Source organism: Martes martes, assembly GCF_963455335.1.
Source record: "Martes martes genome assembly, chromosome: 3".
Classification (NCBI taxonomy): Eukaryota; Metazoa; Chordata; class Mammalia; order Carnivora; family Mustelidae; genus Martes; species Martes martes.
The window spans coordinates 162,628,207-162,651,636 of record NC_137890.1 but is presented as its reverse complement, the minus strand read 5'-3'; the positions used below and the strand labels follow the sequence as shown (position 1 = coordinate 162,651,636).

The 23,430-nt window shown below is 37.8% G+C and overlaps 1 protein-coding gene across 4 annotated transcripts in view; it reads right to left on the bottom strand.

The window, feature by feature from the left end:
• The window catches only part of DOCK10 (dedicator of cytokinesis 10), a gene marked incomplete at its 3' end in the record, with an annotated part of 267,236 nt that overhangs the window by 104,813 nt on the left and 138,993 nt on the right, over window positions 1-23,430 (bottom strand). For all 4 annotated transcript variants that reach the window (XM_080798220.1, XM_080798222.1, XM_080798219.1 and 1 more), the window contains exons 4-7: window positions 13,627-13,709; window positions 5,764-5,836; window positions 5,373-5,495; window positions 4,983-5,117 (exon numbers count right to left, since the gene is read on the bottom strand). In XM_080798220.1, the coding sequence (XP_080654346.1) occupies window positions 4,983-5,117; window positions 5,373-5,495; window positions 5,764-5,836; window positions 13,627-13,709 (414 nt within the window). The remainder of the gene's footprint in view (window positions 1-4,982; window positions 5,118-5,372; window positions 5,496-5,763; window positions 5,837-13,626; window positions 13,710-23,430) is intronic.

The window sequence follows — 23,430 nt, the reverse complement described above, 5'->3', positions numbered from 1 at the left end:
TTTCTGTTGAGCAGGTAGCCCAATGTGGGGCTTGATGCCAGGACTGGGATCATGATCTGAGCCAGATGCTAAATGACTGAGTCACCCAGGTGCCCCCTTGGGCATCTTTTGGTGCTTTTGGACGTTCCTCCACTTCAAACCTAATTTTTCCATTTACTAGCTCTGTGGTTTGGGAAAGCCACTCTAGCTCCGTGAGTTTTATTTTAATCCAGTGGTATAATAATCATGCATGTTTCATCAACTGTTGTCAAATAGTATATTAGATGAAGAAAAGTACAAGTGTCATTCTGGTTTTTATTGTTATCATTGGAAATGATGTTCTGCAGAGCCCGACTTTGTTAATGGGAGGTTTATAGGTCATATGTAGTTTCTAGATTTGTTCCCCTTGGCAGGTACACTTCATTTTTCCCTCCTAATTTGATTCCCTTTCTGTGGATGAGCACACTCCAGATCTGCACAGTCCAAGCTGAGCCCTGTTGTGCACACCTTGACCTACTTCCCTCATGTGGCAGGCTGCCCAAACTGCAGAATGTATCTGAGTTTCTAGACTTTGGTTAAGCCCATGAGGTCATTGTCTTATTTTTTTTTTTTTTTAAGATTTTATCTATTTATTTATTTATTTGAGAGACAGAGAGAGAGCGAGCACATGTGTGTGTGAGTTGGGGGAGGGACAGAAGGGGAGGAAGAGGGAGAGAATCTCAAGAAGACTCTGCACTAAGTGCAGAACCCCACACACGGCTTGATCTCATGACCTTGGGATCATGACCTGATACAAAACCAAGAACTGGATGCTTAACTGACTGAGCCCCCCAGGGGACTCAAGGCCATTGTCTTGGAATCCATATCCACAAGGTGGCAGATTCAGCACCTGGGAGGAAAGAAGCCGTGTTTGGCAGCCCCAGTCCCATTTAAGCCTGTATCAAGTGACATCAGTCATTATTAATGTTGTGGTAGGAAACCTAGAAGATGGAATTCTTGGACTATTCATTCATTCTCTTCCATAACTGCAGGACCTTGAGTGGATGGATGGATAGGCCAGTGGATGAATGAGTATGAAGACTCTGAAGCAACAAGGTAAGATCACAGAGGCTTGAATATCCCTTCACATCAGATCAAAATGGAAGCAGCAAAACCTGGAAGTTCTGCTCCAGATTGGGAATGCATGGCGTATTAAACAGATCTAATATTACTGTTTGATGATATTATATAGTGGAAAACCACTGTTTTTTTTTTTCTTTTTTAACTAGGATACAGAAAATTTCCACTGGTAAACATCACCAAAAATCTCTGAGAAATTTACTGGTTAGGAGTCTTTCTCTACTTGGTGTTACCCTTAAAATATATTTCTCAGAATTCCAAGGGCTATTCTTAGAACACAATGATATAGATTGGGTGTGAATGAAACAAATGAAAATAGCTTGTTTACTAAGACTCTTAGGAGTCTGGACTTTCTTAGAATGACAGATGGTAGGTATCACTTCTGAGGTAAGTTCTTTGTTCCTCTTTTCTGTTTTATTCAAGGGAAATGGATAATGATTCTTGACAAAATAGGTCTGACTCATTCTATTATTCATTTGTTCTGTGTTTTTGTGTGTACGTGTTTCATCTTCAGGGACATTTTGTACCTGAGAACTTGTGAGAGCAATGACTAAACTTGCAGTATATCATTGAGAATCTTCCTTTCAGTTATAAGACCTCCTAAGTCAAAAAGAGCTATAAGCAAATATGTAAGAACCAGGATCCAGATACAAGGTGATAAGTAACCCAGATGTCTATCTTCCCAAAGTGATCTCAAGAAGTTAGAGGTCCTCCCCCAACAAAAGGTTACAAGGTCTTAATAAAGAGGAATAGAAATGAGGAGGTATAGAGCTGAACTCTTTAAAAGATGTAATAATTGTTCCCAAATATTTGAATGGCTCTTTCCTGAAAAATAAAGTAGGCTTATTCATTTGTGCTTTAATGTGTAAAATCTACTTAAAGAATCCTGCTGGCTGACCCAAAAGAGTTCATTACTCTTATGTGTTCCTAGAACATTTAACAGAAGGTGCCCTTTATAGCTTTTGTGACACTGTATAATAGTTAGGAATGAGCCTGTGTCTCTCTCTGATTATGACTTCAGCAGGGAATTCCCGATGCTTGAGCAGAGTTCCTAGTATGTCAGAGGGACTAAATAAATTTGTTGAATGAGTGAATGAACGAACAAAAATTAAATGAATAAGTAAGCATATTTAGGTAGATATTTCAGGAAGGTGGATTGAGTTTTTCTAGGAAGGCCTTTCCATAGTTGAATATCTATCTCTCAAAGTTGTGACCTTTATACTTAATGAAAAGACTATCACCAGCTAGATCTGACCTTCACTGCTCACTTGCTCATACCACTGACCTTGTCCCACATTTTCCTTAAGCTCTTCTTTCTGGCATCTCTTAACTTAGGCAAAAGACCTGAAGGACACAGCATCCCATGATGGAAGCCAAGACAACTCCTCAAGTAGTAGCTGCCTGTATGAGGAACTCCTGGAGTCCAGAAAGCCCAGACCAGTTTGAGCTCGACCCCCAACCCTACCTGTGCAGATGGACCTTGGAGTGACCCACGGAGTAACCAACAATTACTCTTTCCTCATTATAATACTGAAATGTATATTTACATTTACATAATTGTATTATGCATTGTAATATGTATTATGTTTTATGTAATTTTTATGTATTTTTATGTAACTGTTATACATGCATTATATATATAATACGTAATACATATTACAATTATACAATTGTATATATACATACATAATTGTATACAATTGTAATATGTATTAGTTACATAATGCATAATGTCATTTACATAACATACATTGTTTGTAGAGGCATGTTCCCTCACGACACTTGTATGACCTTATATCTGTCTCTACATTGACAAGGCTCTCCTCTCTAAACATTCAACCTAAGCTTAAATAAAGGAAACCCACTCATTCTTGCGGGGGAGTCACAACTTTGTAAGTTATTCCTCATTATCTTCATATTCGCTGCAAATGAAGTTTCCTTTGCATCACAACTCACCTGGTGTGTTTCTACCTGTGACTCATCAAGGAGTGAAATCACGTTAGTTTAGTTACAAAACTAGGGAAGAACAGCTGAGGACACACTGTCTCCTAGATCCTTTTTCCTTTTTACTGATAAGGAACCTGAGCTCAGAGCTTGAGTAACTTACTCAAAGCCTCCAGCAATAAATGCTGAAGCCAGGATTTGAATGTTAACCCGTGTGGACCCCAAGCTGTATTTTCTCCTAGGAGACACTCTCCAGCTCCAAGGCATCACTTAAGCAGAGACTGAACCACAGCCTAAGACAAAATGGAGAAGAGGTTCCTATAGTGAAGGTCAGATTTGAATACCAAGGTGTGAACTCAACACAGAGTTGTAGGATTCCTTGAAGAAACAGTATCATATTAATATATATCTCTGCAAGCTTAATATGTAGCCCGGCCACAGTGATACTTCCTAAAAGATGATAATGTATTTGCTAGAGCAAGCTTTGAAGGAAAAAATAGAAAAGAAAATATTTAAATTTTATTTATTAAATTTTAAAATTTTTAGTTCAATGACTATAAAATGTAATCATTGATCTTTAACCTACTGTTAAAGTTTCACTTGATATTTCTAAAGCCAAAGAGTTTCCTTTGTGATCAACAATAGAAAACTATCTTCACCCTCCATTAAGACCCTTATTGCCCTTTCCATATGGAAAGTTGGTGTCTGCATTAAAATGCAATTATCTTTCACTTCCAACCCAGTGCTCAGCAACACTTAATTAATTCTTTCCTTTTAAAGTTCAGCATTATTACTTTCTGGAGGAATTCCAGATTTTAATAGATAAACCATCCAGAAAAAGGCTAGGACTAAGCAACTAGAGAAAACTCCATTTTCGCATCTGCAGATCCAAGCGCTGCAGTATTAATCCAAGATGTAATCCCAGCTATGGAACAAGCTATGTGAATGTCTGTGGCTTGGTGGGAAGAGAAGGATCTCTCCTAGTGGCCTGGGACCAGAAACACAGTCCTCAAGCTCAATGAGCCGGCATCTTCCTGTGAAATTCAAGAAGAGTTTGCTATAACATTTGGTTGCTTTAATTTTTATGTAAGAAGGAATAAGGATACTTATTTCATCAGAGCAAAAAGAATAAATGAAAGCAAGATGTCCCAATGAGGTCTATGGAATCATTCTGCTTTTCTTTGCCACGATGGTCCATGTCACATTGAATACTAAGAAAGACAGTTTGAAGATCAAGAGTTCACAGAACAGCTTTGTCTGTTAAAAGCACTGTGTCTTGTTTCTGAAATTAAGTTCTTGGGAATCAATGTAATCCTTGTCTTTGAAGGAAACCTCCTTTCAGAAGGAAGATGATGTATATGTACACTGTAAATTTACTGTCTCATCATTATCCAATAATAAAGATAGTACTTATATTATCTTACTGAATTCTTTAGCTCAGTGGCTCTCTACACTGTAGCTACACAGGTGGTCATTTCCCCCATCTTGAATACACCAAACTTGCTCTTGCCTCAGGACCTTTGCACTTGCTGCCTTGTTCATTCTTTAGTTTTCAGATCAAATAATTTCTCTTTGAAAATGTTTTTCCTCATTCTGGAGCATTAACATTGATTTCCAACCTTGCCATTTGTCTATCTCCCTTCCCCAGCTCTATTTATTTACTTTATTCCAGATTTCACCAATGGATTCCATTCTGTTGATTTTTTTCTTTGCTTATTTTCTGTTTTTCTTCTTTTATTGAAAGTGAGTTTTGTGAAAGCAGAAAGTGAGGCTGCCTTAATTTCCACTGAATACTAAGGTCTAGACCAGTTCTTGGGTCATATCAGATACTCTGTAAACTCTTATGGAATGAATGACTGATGACTGGATGAATGCACTCTTTGATTAAAAAACCTGAGAGGGGGAAAAAAAAACAAGGAGGAAGAGGGATTTCCACTCACCTGTACCACACCTGTACAGGAATCCAAAAAGATGCAGCCTTTGGGTTCTTTGGATATTTTTTCATCTTTGTAAAAATTCATGATGTAGGAGTTATCTGGCAACTGAGTCAGCTGGAAGTAGCGCTTTTTGAAGGACTAAATAAAGGAAAATATACACAGAGGTAGTGCCAATTGCTGTGCACCATTTGAGAAATTAGATTTTTTTCCAATTCCTTCAGGAGGGCTACATTTCTAGGGCACTGTTCTAGAGAACAGCATCCTCCTTTCTCATAAATAAAATATGACACGAAACATAAACCTAATGCAAATGACTCTCCTCTGCGCTGTGACCGAAGGAAGGGGTGTCAAGAAAACTGGCAGAAACAAAGATGCGTCTTGATGTCTCCTTACCCGAACAGTAACGGTATTGTTCACGGTGCTGTTGAAATTCCCCTTGTAGAGCCAGCCAGATTTGAAAACTCCGGTTCCTCCCGCTCCCCCACCACCCTTAGATGATGAGTGGGAGGTGGTATCCTGGAGAAGAAGCATCATTGGCATGATTGCAATCTTGTGAATCCCAGATCTTAGACCCTGCACTTAAAAATGAACCTCCTCTTTCTCTCGTTAGCGCATCTTAAATAATCATGTTCAATTTCAAAACAAATGTGACTCATTTTGACTAAAAGTCCTTACGCAAGTAGGGCTTTTATGTTAATCTGGTCAGAATGTGAAATGCTCTAGTGAAAGACAGGAACTAAATATACTCCCATTTTAAACATTTCACTTTCAACAATGTACTTACTTCATCCTTATCAGCATCTTCATGGTCAACCTCAAAGGAATGTGAAGGAAGTTTCTCTGGTTTGTATTCTGCTCTGGTATGAAAAACAAACAAAAAACAGTTTCTGATTTGTCATTTGAGACATGGCTTTCGTTTTCCACTGTTGCCTAGGTAACAACTCTTGCACTTTTTAAGTAAAATAATGTAATCAAGTGAGGGCCCTATTTCCTTTGGAAGTATTAACGTTCCCCTACACCATTACATCTTATCTCTGGCAAAGAAATCTCTTATTTTTAAACCACGGAGTTACTATTTATTCAGATTGACACATATCTTCTTGAAGGAGACGAAGGCAAGCAGGACGGTTTTAAAGGTTTAGTGGTTTCTATTTTCCTTCGTCCACATTCTTCAGTGGAATATGAAGTAGCGATGTTTTCATTTCCGTTTTGCTTTTCTATGACAGGCCCTTAAGGGTACGGAGATGGACATTTGAAAAACCACGTTCCTGAGAACCAGTCTGTGCTCCGGCCACTAGGGTGCGCTGTTCTCCTAACCGTGGCCTCCACCAAAGAACACCCTCACCTGACTCCGTGGAATTGTGTTCACAATTATGACTACAATTGTGTTCATTTCCTTGGTGCATTTCCTTGGCAGCACTGGAAGGCTGACCAGCCCACAGCAGCAAGAGTGGGCACCTGGTACTATAAATGGTGAAACAGGACAAAAATAAACTTCCCTTGGCTTGATTCTATTTCACAACTCAGGGCCGAATGAAGGCGTGATCAACAGTATCCAAGGTTCAGGCGCTCCTTGACACCTAGCTAGAAAATCCTACATGCAGAATTTGAGCGGAATATTTCTTTTCTTCAGGGTGATTTATATCGTGTAGAAGCAACCTCAGAATCTATTGAGAAAAAAATCCCAGGGGTGCTCGTTCAGTTATTCCTATCACAAATATTTTCCTATGTTGATGGTATTCTAGATAGAAAGGGGCATGGCCAACAAGTCTTTATTAAAGTATGCATAAAATTACCAGACTGGATTCACACAGGGATTCAATGCATTCAGATGGGTCCAAAATATTCTTTACTTTCCCTGTGAAAGACCTGAACATGCCCATTCCCGGCTCACAGCTGGGCAAGGTGGAGCAAAGAAAGAACACTGACCTCATTATTAAAAATGGAAAAGCCCGAGATCAGAGCCACAGTCTCTCTCCCTGACAAGAGCATTTTTTCCAAGGGTGGTAAAAAATACATAATAGGAAAATTACGATTTTAACTATGTTTAGTGTCCAGTTCAGTGGCACTAAGTACATTCACATTATTGTGCAACCCTCACCACAGCCCATCTGTAGACCTTTCTCTTTCCCAAAGTGATACTGTATCTGTTAAGCAACAACTCTGCATCTCTCCCTCCCCCACCCCTGGTAACTACTGTTCTACTTTCTGTCTCTATGTATTTGACTACTCTGGGTACCTCATGCAAGTGGAATCATCCCATATGTGTCAGTATATGTCTGGCTTATTTCACTTACTGTAAAATGTTTTCAAGGTTCATTCATGTTATGGCATATATCAGGATTTCATTCTTTTTTAAGGCTAAATAATATTCCACTGCAGACTAAAAAGTGTTCATGCCCCTAAAGTGGTTTCCACAAAGGCATCCCAGACTCTACAAATGAGGACTCTCTTCCTGTAGATGCCAGACACACATCTGTTACGATGCTTACCCAAATCTGTTACTTGCACACCTGTCTTACCCTCCACCAGATTACATGTTTCCGCTTTTTTAAAAAAAGATTTATTTATTTAATTTAGAGAGAGAGTTGAAAGCACATGATTGGGAGGGGCAGAGGGAGAAGGGGAGAGAGACGCTCAAACAGACTCCCCACTGAGCTTGGAGCCCTACACAGGGCTAGATCTCATGCCCTTGAGATCAAGACCCTGAGATCAGGACCTGAGCCAAAACCAACAGCTGGACTCTTAATGGACTGAGCCACCCAGGCATGCCAAGATGACAGGTGTCTTTTTTTAAAGATTTTTATTTATTTATTTGACAGACAGAGACCACAAGTAGGCAGAGAGGCAGGCAGAGAGAGAGGAGGAAGCAGACAGATGACATGTTTCTTAAAGCCAGGGCCTCCACTGAAGTCCCACCTACACCTCCCCCAGCTTTGTCTTTTCCTTCTGTAGAGAAGCTCAATACACATTTGCTGATTGCATCATAATAGACAAGGTGAACAAGGAGATGACATAAGTGAAAGAATACAAAATAGTAGCATTTAAAACTGTTCTTTGAAGACATTTTAGTGATGCTAAAACACATTTTTTGGCCATCAACATCCTAAGATGCACCTCGAATGTCTTAAACAGGTTTCTAAAAATGGTCTTATTACTATTGTGAATTTATTTCATAAATTCAAATTAATGTAAGTTACTTGCAACCAAAATGAATAACTAAGAAAAATAAAGCTATTCTGGGGTATATAGTCATTGGCATTGGGTATTAAAGATGTTATCTGGGGTCTCCCTTCAGTCCTAGTCCTGATTTATTTATCTATTTTGTTTGGGTTGTGCAGTCTTGATATGAAATTTCAAGGCCCACAGGTAAGTAGTTGTAAATGGTAACAGGCTTATTTAAAAGCCAGAAGCTTGAAAGAACGGTGGTAGGGAATGTGTATTCTAAGATTATCTCCACCATAGGTTTTGGCACATGGTAAGCATATAATAAATGTCTGTTCATTGATGTATATTAACTTTACTCAGATGGGTGTGCATTATTTCAAATTCCAGAAACATATTCATATATACAGAATATAAACTTCTTCATCCATGACTTATCTGCAAGTTCGAATAAAGCTCAAAAATTTCTAAGATAACAGAACGTTTGTACTGAAGTCTAAATATGTACTAAACAGCATACTGCTTTTTATTAAATTATATATGTTTGTAATCAGACATTTGTACACAAATGCCAGAACTTCACAGTCTAGTCTAGTCTCACTGTTGTACTGAGAAGAAAGCAAACTCTGTAACAGCTACTCACATAAACACACAGTGCAAGAGGTGGGATTAGAAGCCCAATTTCCAAAATGCTACTTCCTGTATGTAGGATAAACTAATCCAAACCAGCTTTAATAAACATATTAAGCAAGACTGTAGCCATTGTTCTCTTCCAAAGGATGCTGGTGTACCTGTACTCCTTTCCCCTTCTTACAGAGCTTTAGAGACACTCAAGCATACCTGTGCCCATTGCCCTTGATGTTAACTTGTTCTGCCTCTTTGGGTTAGGGTCAAGTTTATGTGAAGGCAGACCCAGTAGCAGAGGACAGTGTTATTTTAAGACCAGTGGGAAATTCTTCCTGTCCTACCCAAAATATTCCTTTCCTCCCTAACAATATCTTGGCATTCCTGAACAAAGAGTAGTCCCTTTCACTTTGGCAAAATAAAGTCCCTAAACACAACTCTTCCCTATCTCTCTCAATCCACAAGAGGCAACACATTGCTTGAGATTCAGAGCAGATTCATAAGGTTGATTTCAGAGCAATTACTCCAAGTATTTTGTCTGCAGAGAAGAGAACATGAATGTTCCAGGATTCTTAAAATAATGGCAGGACAGTGAAGGGAGTATTAAGAAAACATCCCAAAGAAACATAAAGGAAAGTGCAGGGAAAACAGGGAGAGGTAGCAAAGACAAACCTGAATGTGGAATGTCGACATCTAGCTCAGGGGTGGTCCTATGCTATATGCTCATTATTTCTTATTAGTCTCCCTTTGACCTTGACATTATTCTCTCTCTTTCTGAACTTCATACCCTGCCCTCTTCTGCCAGCGTGATGTACCCATTCTTCTCTTTCTTACAAAACACCAATTTGACAGGCATCTATTCTTGATAACTGTGGATCACAATAGTGGTCATGTTCCTCAGTGATTGATCCATCAATCTACCTACCTCACTACCTGTCTCACATTTTATTTGTCCATTCATCCATTGGTGGACCTTTAGGCTGTTTCTATGTCTTGGCTATTGTAAATAATGCTGTAGTGAACATGGGGGTGCACCTATCTTTTTGAATTAGTGTTTTTATTTTCTTTGGATAAATACCCAGAAGTGGAGTTACTATGTCACATGGTAGTTCTATTTTTAAATTAGGGACCTCCATACTGTTTTACGTATGGCTACACCAGTTTACATTCCCACCAATAGTTCATGAGGGTTCCCTTTTTGACACATCCTCATTATAGCTTGTTATTTCTTGCCTTTTTGATACTAGCCACTCTAATAGATATGGGGTGATATTTCGCTGTGGTTTTGATTTGTGTTTTCCTGATGATTACTTGTATTTCCTAATGATGAGTACTCTTCATGTACTGGTTGGCCACTGTCTGTCTTCCCTGGAAAAAGGTCTATTCATGTCCTCTGCTTGTCTTTTCGTTGGATTATTTTATTTTTTGCTATTGAGTTGTATGAGTTTTCTGTATATTTTGGATATTAATCCCTTATCTGATACATGATTTGCAAATATGTTCTCCCATTCAGTAGGTTGCCTTTTCATTATGCTGATGGTCTCCTTTGCTATGACTTTTTTAAAAGTTATTTTTATTAACATATAATGTATTATTTGCCCCAGGGGTACAGGTCTGTAAATCATCAGGCTGCTGTGAAGTTTTTGAGTTTGATGTAGTCCCACATGTTTATTTTTGCTTGAATGCAGTCAGATCCAAAAAACTCTTTGTCAAGATGGATGTCAAGGAGCTTACCACCTATATTTTCTTCTAGGAGTTTTATGGTTTTAGGTCTTATATTCAAGTCTTTAATCCATTTTGAGTTAATTTTTGTGGATAGTGTCATATAGGGCCTGGTTCCATTCTTTTGTACGTGCCTGTCCAGTTTTCCCAACACCATTTATTGAAGGATTGTTTCTTCCCCATTGTATAATCTTGGCTCCTCTGACATCGTGTATTTTTTTTCTTTCTTGTCTCCTGCAAATCCTAAATTCAGTGCTGATTTTTTTGTGTGAAGGCTTACATTTTACACTCTAGCCTGAAATAATATTTCTCCCCAGTATCTTCCTATGAACAGACACTTAAAAAAGCGAGTTTCTTAAGAATTAATAATAACACAATTTCAAGTTTAAAGAATAAAAATTAGGGATATAAACACATGCATCTCTTTTCACTCTACCATAATTGCAAGTTTCTATTTTGGAGCCTCAGCAACCCATAAAAAGAAATGATCAGTTTAAATTGGTAGCAGACATAGGAGAATTCTCCTAATCCAGGAGGCATGAACTTGATTTACTTCTAATAGCCTCCGAAGGCCAAGTAAATTATCTGTTTCCACTACTGACCTAAATATGTGTAGTCCTTGATGGGGAGCACTTAGGCTTTGTAAAATCATTTTGAAAATAATTTTTCTATTCAGTGTTACAGTCTTCATCATTTCAGGGGAGGTGTGAGGATAATATTCTGGAACTTCTTATTTTCAGTTTGAATACACATAGTTCATTAAAATCTCCTACTTTGTGGCAGTGTTATTCTTCCCCTTCTTGGTATCGACTTCCACTTCCTTTAGTCAATTAAGGGAAATTCTCAACAGTATTTAGGTTATGCTTGTCTCATTTCTCCTGAGGTTTCTTCTCATGCTCCATGAGAATTCTAATTCGACAATGATATCTAGGCTGTGTTGTCACGGGAGGTGTTTCTTCTGTAGTTTTAATAGAGGATGAATACCACGAAGGTGAAATCTTTCATTTATTTATTTTGCTTGAGATCATCATGGACGTAAGAAAAGGTGTGTGGGGACAAAGCCACTGAAGATTTCAACAAACCTTGATCCCAGAGTCCTGGGATCAAGCTCGGCATCGAGCTCCCTGCTCAATAGGGAGCCTGCTTCTCCCTCTCTCACTAACCCCCTGCTTGTGATCTCTCTGTCAAATAAATAAATAAAATCTTAAAAACAAAAACAACAACGATTTCAATAATCCTGAAGTCAGCAGGAAGGCATATACTTGGGAGAGCAGCAAAATGTCACTTCCTACAATCTCTTAATTCATATGAGGTCCTCCAACTGCTTGGACATAGCTTCCAAGTTGTAACCACTTCTCAGAACAATTTTTAGAAAGAGGAAGTCTCGATGTTAAAAAATGCTTTGCTTTTCAGTTGTGCCTACAAAAAGTGTGTGACTAATGTGCAGACATTCCAAATACAGTAATTACTCAGGAAAGCCTAGCATGTGGTGGGACCTTCCCAACATGAAGTTAGAGGAGGTTATCTATCAGGAGCAACCTGAATTTAAAGGAAGATTCAGAGACTTGGTTAAAGTTAATATTCACTGGTTTGAAAAAAAAAAAAAAAAGATTTGCTGTTTTGGAGGAACACTGTTTCACTCTTAGTAATGCAATTGAAAAATAAATGACCCCTTTCCCCTCCACCTTTTTTTTTTTTTTTTTGGTATAATCACTGCTACAATGCCGTTTTCCTTAGAGTAGCTCGGGTGATCTTTTAAAGAAGGAAACTGGATCACATCACACTAGGTTAAAATTTCCGCAGGCTTCTGTTGTGGTAAGAGTGAATCCAAGGTCATTTCTGGGGCCTTCCAGCTCGCTTGTCTCCTTCCACGGTTTCATATTACTCCAGCTTTTCTAACCATCAGTTCTAGCCTCCCCATTCTGCTCAGGACACCATGCTGGTTCCCAAGCCAGGGTGCCCGCCTTTGCTCTTCCCTCTGGGACTCCTTTCCAACAGGAGCTGGTAGCTCCTGTTCCTTAGTATTTGAGCTCAGGTGGCACCTTCTCTGAGCTATTCAGCGCAGCTCCTTCTAATTCTGTATTCAGGAGTTGAGAGCAGACCTTCCAAGATTCCAAGTCTGGAACAGTTGTTTCTGGGGGCACAGGAAATCTGGGCCAATAGTGCCTGAATCTAAACCGTGTGTCCACTAGAAAGTTAGATGTAATGTGTATCTTCTCGACATATTCACTTGAGGGAAGGGCTAATAACGACCTCACTTTTGACTAAGTGTTTTTCTGGATTATTTGCATCATTGTAGTTGGATGACCCAATGCATTGGGGGATTCCAATCCATTGCAGTTCTTTCATTTAAGCCACTCCAATCCCAGCCAGGAAGGTTGTATTTCAAAATTTGCCATTCACTTAGTTTATATATCCAATAAGTAGTTATTGCACACTGACCATGGGCCAGGAATTCTCTCAGCCTGTAGGGGATTCTCCAAAGAAATTCCCTGCCCTTTGGGGATTTTTGCTTTCCCGGGGGACAAAGAACTTGAATAAATGACTACTTGAGTTCAGGAGTAGGTCAGGCAAGCTTGTCCATGAAGGTGACATTTGAACAGGTGCAAAAACAAAGACATCTTCTCCTAAACACTTTCTTTCCCCGGAGTACAGAAAAAAGATAACTATTTATTTTCCCTTTTTGCTGTTCTTAAACATATATCACTTCTGTGGAAGTTGTTTATTTTCATGACTTTTGATATCACAGCATGAAAACACAAGAAACCAGTGGCAAATCTGAACGCTAAATACAGAATATAGTCAGAAAAATGTTTTGGTCCAAGTTGTTCTTTTCTAGTCCTGTTACATCTGCTATTGAAATGACAGCTCACGAAAGAGTGATATAATGATACTTTAAGACTTTGTTTAAAAATTAATTAAGAATAATTTCTATCTCGCAATTGATTCTGCGCATATACAACACAATGTATGTTGTTGAATAAAATGTTCTATCGTGACAATTATTTTTAAATTTTATGAAATATACCTGGACACTAGATTAACACACAGGTATTTGTGAACAATGATAGAACTTAAGCAGAAATCATATTTTGTATATGGAAACACCCAAGGAATACTCTTGATAGATTCTTACCGGGGTAACTGTCGGATGTCTCCAGAGTACTGTTCATATTTGTAGTTGACCACATACCATTGGGAACTATAAAATTTACAAGCCTGAAAGAAAAAAAATGACAATTAAAAATTACCATTAAAAAGATCAGCTGCCCTGGCAAAAAGCACAGCGAATACAGTTCTCGTAATCTCTGGGGTAGTACTAAGGTGACTATGTCAGCAATTTTCAGGTAGGTAAGGAGCTTGCTCACTACAACCATTTCGTATTTTTGGTTGAAACAGAACTCAGAACTTTCCCAGACTCTTGGAGGAGGAACTATTGAACATATTTATTCTATTTTACGCCATCAAGGAAAGCTTAATTTAATCACCCAATGAATCATCCCAGATACATTGCTAACCTCAAGTACTGTCATTTTTCAGCATTCCTTAGCAACCTCCCATTATTTAACAGTTCTTAGTGGTAGAAGATATTATTTCTATGTAATCTTTTCATCATACTTTTAGCCCATTTCTGCCCATTCTTGAGTCAGTAACTTATCTTTTCTTTTCTCTGTGTCAGCGGTGTTGTCAATTTGAAATCAGTTTTTCAGTTTTACCTCAATGTTTTCTCAGGGCTGGCCTTCTCCATGATTACTCATTGATTTTTATAAATATATATGAATAAAAGAAGATCAAAACTTGATATGTAAATGGATGATTTTCCAGTACTTACCAATGGCAAATATTTCCCAAACACCTACTGTGCACCTAGCAATATACTGACCATAGTAATGGGGGTTTCACTAGGTGTCTTTTTTTTTTTTTTTTGAAAGCATGCTTGACGTGGGGAGGTTAGGTGGGGTGAGGGGTAGAGGGGTGGGAGGGTCAGAGGGAGAGGTAGGTAGAGAATCTTAAGCAGACTCCACACCCAGCATGGAGCCCCAGGTGGGCCTGGATCTCATGACCCTATAATCATGACCTGAACTGGAATCAAGAATCAGATCCTTAAGCCACTGAGCCACCCAGGTGCCCCTCACTAGGTGGCTTTTAAGATTCCTTTTGATTCTAAAATTACATGAACCTGGGGATCCAGCAGCTGACATGAAGATTACAAAGAGATCTTGTCTTCTCCAGTGGAGAAAATGAGGAGCGATGTTTCCTGCAATGTGAGAAATAAAGATCTATGGTTCTTGGGGCCCAGGAAGGGGACCGGCAAGGAGTTCTGTGTGAGAGGAACCACTTGGGGCATGGAAGTGCTACAAGCAAGGGAAACACCGGCACTGTCTTTGTAGAAACAGAAAGCGGGAGAGAAGGGCCCTGAAGTTGCAGCAGAAAGGTTGATGGAGAGCACTGGGTGCAGGCATCTGGCTCAAGACGCAGAGAAAGGCGGGGCGAGGGGAGAGTCGTTGGGTGTCCTCAGCAGCTCTGGACTTCTCTGGCCTTGAACTTTCTCGGTGCCATGACTTCGTGTGTTCCGGGAAGCACCCGCAAATGGGGGATAGAGGCTAAGCAAGGCATGAACCTGGGACCAAGACTCGAGTAGGAGTACGTTGGCAGAGAGTAGTGGAGAAAAGCGTCAAGACAAGTGAACGTGGATAACAGCAAGGGGAATTCAGGAGATGATGATGGACTGTGGGTGGAGGAGGGGAAAGGGAACATTTAGCTAAAATGAAATCACTTAACTTGCGATTCCTGAGCCAATTCTGCAAATCGCATGTTTCTGGAAATAAGAGGAAAATTAAGCCCTGATAGGCTCCTTGGCTAAAAAGTTCCATCTTCATTTTAGATAAAGATGCCAAGGATTCAGGCAAGGAGCATATGGGCATGAGGCATCCCAAGGCCATGGGGACAGAGCATTCATGATCACAGTTCTTTCTCCTCTTACTACTTTTTCTCTATTCCTGGCAATAGCTCTCAAATGCAACAAAATATATTTAGAAACGGAAAACAAAAAGCATAAAGCCTACTCCCTTTTTGCATTCCCTTTCAATCTTTTTTTCTAGTACATAGTTTTACCTGGTCCCCCTCTGAGTGTATATTTGAACTTGAATGTTGTTTTTTTAAGTTCACTTAATTGCATATTCTACATGTTTTTACGTTGGCTTTCTGAATTTTATGACCATTTTAAATAAGTATAATAAAATATCATATCCGAATTTACTAATCCAGTCTCCTAGTTTGGGCGGTCATTCATTCATTCAACAAACATCACTGAACCCTTACTGGGCTGTTCCATGTGATGTGAATACATCAGCGAATAAAGGACAAAAATGCATGCTCTTTTGAAACTTATGCCCTTGTGAAGAGCTGGTCAATAAAGACAAAATAAGTAAATTGTGTATATGTTGGAAAATGGTAACTATCATGTGAAAAAAAGCAGAAGAGGGGTATAGATAGAGTTGGGGAAAGGGGACAATTTAATAGGACGTTTAAGGTGGGTACTGCAGAGATGTTAACATTTGAGGAAAGACTTCTAAAACAGGACAGAGTGAGATGGTTATCAAGCTCTACAAATTTTGTGCCATTGTAGAAAATATGAGTTTTTTTAAATAAAAATGAGTCTTTTATAAAAAATGAAAATTAAAACAAACAAACAAACATGAGTATTCAGAGTGTTTGTTCATGCAGTTGGTCTTCCCATCCTCCCCCAAGTCTGATCCATTTGTGGCTATTTTCTTAGGATAGAGTGCTCAAAGTATTTTAAGGATTCTTGGTAAAAACAAACAAACAAACAAACAAACAAACAAACCTGCCCAAACAAAGTGCATTTGTTATAAGAAAAAGGCAAATTGATGGTACAGCTTTGAACCGGGATTTACACAGCTTTCTTTTTGTTCTGGAACTAACCTACTAATATTGACTTTCAACATGATTTTTGGTCAAATCATTTCATTTATTAGGATCTCAGATTTAGCTAGTGAACAACCAGAATATTAGATTGGATTGATAAATCTCTGTCTCATAATATCCATCTCTACCCTCCCTAATCCGAAGGTTTTAATGGGACAAAGATGCGCTGGTTTACTCGTTTCCCTTTCTTGCTACTGAAAGTATCTGTGTTTAGCCCCCGTAAACATGTGTATTTCATGCGTGTTTCACGTGATAATCACAATGTGTCACAGGCTTAACTGAATCTGAGATATGTACATACTGAATCCCACGGACCCAAAATGAATGTGGAACTTTCTTATATCACTACAGTAGCAAAGAAGTACTTGTTTTCCGGTTTGGAGTGGCACCCAATTGTTAGACTCCACACTATTTGGTGCTTTACATAGGATTTTTTTTTTTTAGGATTTTATTTATTTATTTGACAGACAGAGATCACAAGTAGGCAGAGAGGCAGGCAGAGACAGAGGAGGAAGCAGGCTCCCGGCTGAGCAGGGAGCCCAATGCTGGGCTCGATCCCAGGATCTGGGATCATGACCTGAGCTGAAGGCAGAGGCTTTAATCCACTGAGCCACCCAGGCACCCCTTTACATAGGATTTTAATAAGATCGCTATGAGATTTTATGTCTGTTTTATAAATCACAGAGGCAAGGAGAGGCTCAGATCATTGCCAAAGGTCCTACACATGATAGAAATGTAGGCACATCTAGACCATCCAGATGTCTGTGTGGCATTTTTGCTTCTGCCTTGGAGTCAGACAGACCTGGTTTTGAATTTTGGTGTTAGCTGTGGGATTTCAGGTAAGTAATTTAGTATCTCTAAATTTCTTTGTCTGCCTAAATAATACCAACTTCATAAGGATCTAATAAGATACTTCCCATAAAGCATCTAACATAGGGTAAGTACTTAATAAATACTTGCCTTGAAAATAACCAGTTTTCCCAGCATGTTTGACTCAGTGTATAATTCACATTCACAACAGTTGATAATGCACCTAGTTTTTCTTGATGTATGATGTACAGTTTTGCAGAGATATATTAGCTCTGATTATCACAGAAGTCTGCTTTAACCAAATTCCTTCTGAATTTATTTGCTATGTTTCACGTATCTGGTGGTGGGCAGATAAAGACTGGGAGGGGGTGGAGTAGATGATCCTTAAAAATCCGTCTAATTCTGTGATTTCTTGGATTCTGAGATAGCTAGTGCATTTTACAAACACATAAATGTTTCTCCTGCATAGTAATGGCATTTTGGAAATGTTATGCATAGAAAATTATTCTCTATTCTTTGTTCCAGCCCAAACAGTCATTCTCATTAAGAACTATTTTAATCATGACTACAACTCCTCTTTGTCCAAAAACTAAGCTGAAAGGACCTGTTGCAAATTCAAAGTTCCAGGCTACCACTCTGCTTGTTACAGCAAGTGTTCCATTTCCCCTTTACTAACTCCCTAGCCCACGACACGGGTTTCAAAATGCCAACTCCTTATCCTTGCAGGCTGCCACCACCTACTTCAACGAGGAAGACTGAATATCCAGCAAAAGTGTGCTGAGCTGGTGAATTTTTCTAAACAGCAATGCCCCAATTCACATGTTATTAATTTATTATGTTTGCCTGTTCAGCTTTTATGCTTGCTATCTCTGCTGTTATGCGTTCAGACACAAAAAAGCTGAGCAAGGTCAACATGCTTGAAGGCTTTTATACCATTAGGATAACGCTTCCTAAAGTGCATCGTGTTCATTAATTATTAGGGATTGTTAATTAAAATGCAGATTCCTGGGTCCCACATGAGATCCACTGAATCATACTCTTCATGAGGCCCCCAAATCCATCATTCCGCTGGAGTGGCTAGGGGGTCTTTGTGCTGGTTGTCTGTGAACTGAAAGCATCAGGTTCCTGACTTTGTACCATGAGCTCTAGTAATTGAGGTTACCCTCCAGCTGAAAGACCAGGGGACGTATCATCTCTAGCATGGCGTTTTTATTTACAGTGGACATTCAGTATTTGTTTGAACGAATGTATTACCTATATCTTTTTTTCTTTTAGAAATAACCAAACATGACACTGTGAAAGTTCTAAAAATCTAAATACTTTAAAAAAGATTGGGCAATTGTAAAGGACACCCTAAAATACTACAAAGAAAATATTTCAATTTTTGCTTTCCTCTTCTTTTTAGAGAATCATCAGAATCAATTCAAATCATGTTACTTACCTCAAATAGCAATTTGGGTTTGGCAACGTAATTTGTCCATCTCTTAAAAGGGCTGATTATTAGATTCTGGCTACAGAGGAATAAGCAGGTAATAAATGGCTTTTCAGATGCAGAATTCTTTTTCTTTCTGGATATAGATGTTTATTTAATTACATGGCCAGTTTCTTGCCAGAAAGATGTATGTAACCACAAAAAGTGTTAGTTTTGACCCTGAGTCACCACTGGGATTAATTCTGTATTTGTAAAATGATGGTGGTAATTTCACATTCATGCCAGTCTTTATTAAATTTAGAAGTAATTATGCCTATTGTATAAATGTTGAAAATGTAACATCCTGAAATTATGTGAATTTAGGCAAATTATGCACTGAAAGAGTGGCTGGATAATTTATTGTCCACACTGAGACACTACAAAATGAGAGAAGGGGCTATTAGTCAGGCTCACAGGTAGAACATGAGACTATTCCTGCAACCAGGACATGGGGTCATTCAATATTTTGATATTTTAGAGAAAAAGAGAAAAGGCACTGAAAGTATTTTTTTTCTTTAATGGGATCACATCTATGTATTCCTTTAAGAGGAAATAATTAATTTTTGCCGTACAAAAATAAGTGGAACACAATGATTTTTTTTTTAACACTTATACTACAGTCTTGGGAAAGAAGGAAAAATGTTTGGACAAAAATAAGCGATGTAAATATAGATATGACTCAGTTTCAGAAATCATGGTACAATCCAAACAATAATGGGTTTTGGGTCTGGACTTTTAAAAATATTGCTTGATACTAGACAGTGTTACTATGGATATAAATATACACGTACAATGTAAAACAGAATGTCCTATCAAATGCCAACCATAAATGAGAATCATTTCTCAGCTATTTTGTTACTTTGAATTATAGAGCAGCCTAAATTGTTATCTAAATTGGGAGCGAATCAAAATACTTGGTTTGTTTTTTTAAACTGTGTTGTATTAAGGCAGTTGAGCAAACTGTAAAATTGGACTTTCATAAATCATACCTGTGCCTGACCTGGGAACATATATTCTAATTTCCCAGCTAGATCTCAGAAGAAATTTGTCAAGACATGAATAATGGATAGTACTAAAAACCTTTGTAACATTATGATCAAAATCATTCTTCTCATGTAAGGCATAAAATCTGGGTTGTAATTCAATGTGATTGAAATTTTCAGGTTCAAACTTAAAATGGGTTCATTTTAAACATTTTTATATGCCAGGGTTCCAGACTTGCACTTCTGTGTTTCCATCCACTTGTCACTAAACCTTATGGGATGATTTTTATTGTAGAAGAGGAAGCCAATTTAGAACCAGGAGAGTTTTGCATATTTGGAAGCAAGACTCTCATTCTAGGGATTTTGGTGATGAGACAATAAGACAATAAATTTCTTCAAGGTCTTTAATGTGAAACTCAAAATTATTTTGTTTTCATCAGGGTTTTCTGTATACATTTTATCCCAATGCTACTAAAAAATAAATGCATTTAAATTTACCTTTATCAACTTTTGCATGTTTATTATCTTTAGTTTTATCCATGTAGTGTAAAAAAGAAAATGGGTGATCCAGTTTGTCCTGGCCATGACAGAAACAAAAGTATTATACATAAATAAGACTAGGTCCAATATAGGACAATAATAGATTTTGATCTCATTTTCCCATTACTTGAAGTTGCAAAATAAATACAGCTTAACTTGTAAATTCACTTTTAAAAGGCACACACAAAATGAAAAGTCCCGTAACCTCCAACAAAGACTAACAGTGAGCTAAGGACCCCATTCTTCAATATAGAAGCAAATTTTTTTCTATTCATACTAATTTTATTAAGAAAGGATTGTGGGAGTGCCTGGGTGGCTCAGTCATTAAGCATCTTCCTTCAGCTCAGGTCATGATCCCAGGGTTCTGGGATCGAGCCCCACATCGGGCTCCCTGCTTGGCGCGGAGACTGCTTCTCCCTCTCCCTCCCACTCCCTCTGCTTGTATTCCCTCTCTTGCTGTCTCTCTCTTTCTCAAATAAATGAATAAAATCTTAAAAAAAAAAAAAAGAAAAAAGAGGATTATGGCTTTTTTCTAATCTGGAGTTTTTTTTTTAAAGTTAATTTTCCCCGATAGTTTTCAGTAATTAAAACTGTGCAGGTAGTTCTGATGCTTTATCAAAGGAGTTGGTTCAACAGTGAGGAAAATCATGCTTACTGTGCTCTGGTGGAAAGTGAATGAATGCATTAGAATCATTCCCTTTGCTGCCTAATGATTCAGAATCAGAAAATGACATTCATTTTTACTTAATTTATACATGCAAAAAAAAAAAAGCCCAAAATCATTATTAAAACACTTAATCTTATTTTGGGGTAAGTTTGAGTACACCTTATTCTACATATGAGATTCAAATAGTTTGCGTAAAGTACAAAGGCACTTTGACTAAAAGAATGGTTTCTTTATCAATGCCCATAACATGCAGTTCAAAATTAAACATGAAGCACATAAAATTATTTTAATTATAAAAGTGAGAAATGGAATTCCTTATTTTCTTGAAACAGGATACCTTTCATTCTAGTTAGATATGTTTCTTTTAGTTAACAAAAATGGGCAGCATAAATTACATTTTAAATCATAGCCAATCCAACTCTTCCCATAATTTTCTTTCCCATGTCTGGGATCCAAATTCTTTAATATCTCCTTTGCTTCTCAATAGGATGCAGCTTCTACCTTGAATATTTATAATTTTATCTTGAATTAGTTGAATACTATCTATCTGGGTCCCAATGGTGGAAAAGGAAGAAGAGGGGCCTCAGAGGAAGAAATTTCTTTTTTGATATTACACTCATTTGATCGTATTATTTTTTAATTATAAATTTATAATTTATGATATAAATTATAATTTTATAATCATAATTTTATTTTTAATTTTAATTTATAAATCAAATTAATTTTTAAATTAATTCATAAAAGTAATTTTGTTAAATAAATTAATTTATATTTTTATATTTATACTTTATATTTATATAGATTATATTTATAATTTAGAAATAATTTATAACTTATTATTAAATAAATTAATTTATATAAATTTAATTTTAATAAATATATTAAATATAATTTATGATATAAGTTATAAATTATAATTATAAATTTATAATTTAATTATAAAATTATAAAATTTAAAAATATATAATTTTAATTATAAAATTTAATTATAAAATTTCCCTTAACAAATCAAGCAATATTTTAGTATACAATGGAACAGCCTACTGAACTACCTTTAACTTTAGTATGCATAGAGTATTTTGACTGAAGAGTTCCAGTACTTTTATTGGGTTTACTCTCAAGGTGCTTTGTAGATAAAGAGATAACAATGTACTAACACCTTCTTTGATAAGATAACGCATCTTTTCACAGTTTAACCCACTGTAATCAGGTTGATCTCACAGCCTCTGAAAACGTTCTGTTAAAGAACTGCCTGTGAGAGCTACCCTACAACCCAGCAATTGCACTACTACGCACTTACCACAAAGATACAAATGTAATAATCCGAAGGGGCACCTGCACCCCAATGTTTATAGCAGCAATGTCAACAATAGACAAATCATGGAAAGAGCCCAGCTGTCCATTGACAGATGAATGAATAAAGAAGATGTGCTATCTATCAATCTATCTACCTATCTATGTATCTAGCTACATACACACACACAATGGAATACTACTCAGCCATCAGAAAAAGAAATCTTGCCATTGGCAATGACATGGATGGAACTAGAAGATATTATGCTAAGTGAAATAAGTCAGACAAAGAATTATCATATGATTCCTCTCGTATGCGAAATTTAAGAAATAAAACAGAGGAACATAGGGGAAAGGAGGAGAAAATAAAATAAGATGAAATTAGAGAGGGAGACAAATCATGGGAGACTCTTGACTATAGGAAACTGGCTGAGGGGACATGGTGGGGGATGGGGTAACTGGGTGACAGGCATTAGGGAGGGCATGTGATGTGGTGACACTGGGTGTTGAACATAACTGATGAATCATTGAACTCTAACTCTAAAACTAATAATACACTATATGTTAATTAATTAAGTTAAAATAACATAAAATTTAAAAAAAAGGACTGCCAATGACTCTGACAGTGAGTCCTTTCTTATATGATACTTTTTGGCATTTTATATCATTGACTCATGCTTGCTATGGACTCCTTCTTAATTCTGAGAAATCAATTTCCTCTTGCTTTCTTCATCTCCCTGTCCACTCCATCTCTACCTCCTAAGCAGGGGCCTCGTTACCAGTGCCCTGCATGGGAGTGTAGCCCAAGGACCTTCCCCTCAGCTCCAACCAAGTCCCCATGGCATTCCTGGTAAACCCTTGAGGCTCAAAGCTTCTACTTTTCAAGTGCAGAGCAACTGACCTCCCCCCCCTTTCCTTCCCCCTACATTGAGACCTACCTATTTATCTTCCTCCTGGGCCTCTCTGTCTCTACATGCATGTTTGCCAGTGACATTATCTGATTTCTTCATCCTTTCCTGCTTGAGCCATCTCTACTTTCTTCTGAGCGTCTTATTTAAATCACCACAGAGCTATCCAACTAATGGCCCCAAGCCGACATGTGGGAGTAGTCGCTGCCATATTCCTCTCCCTTGCTTTCTTTCCAGTCCCTAAGTTCTCCCAATTCCGTATCTTTACTATCACCACTGTCGCACTGCCATATAAAATAAGTAGTCTTCTATCAGTCCA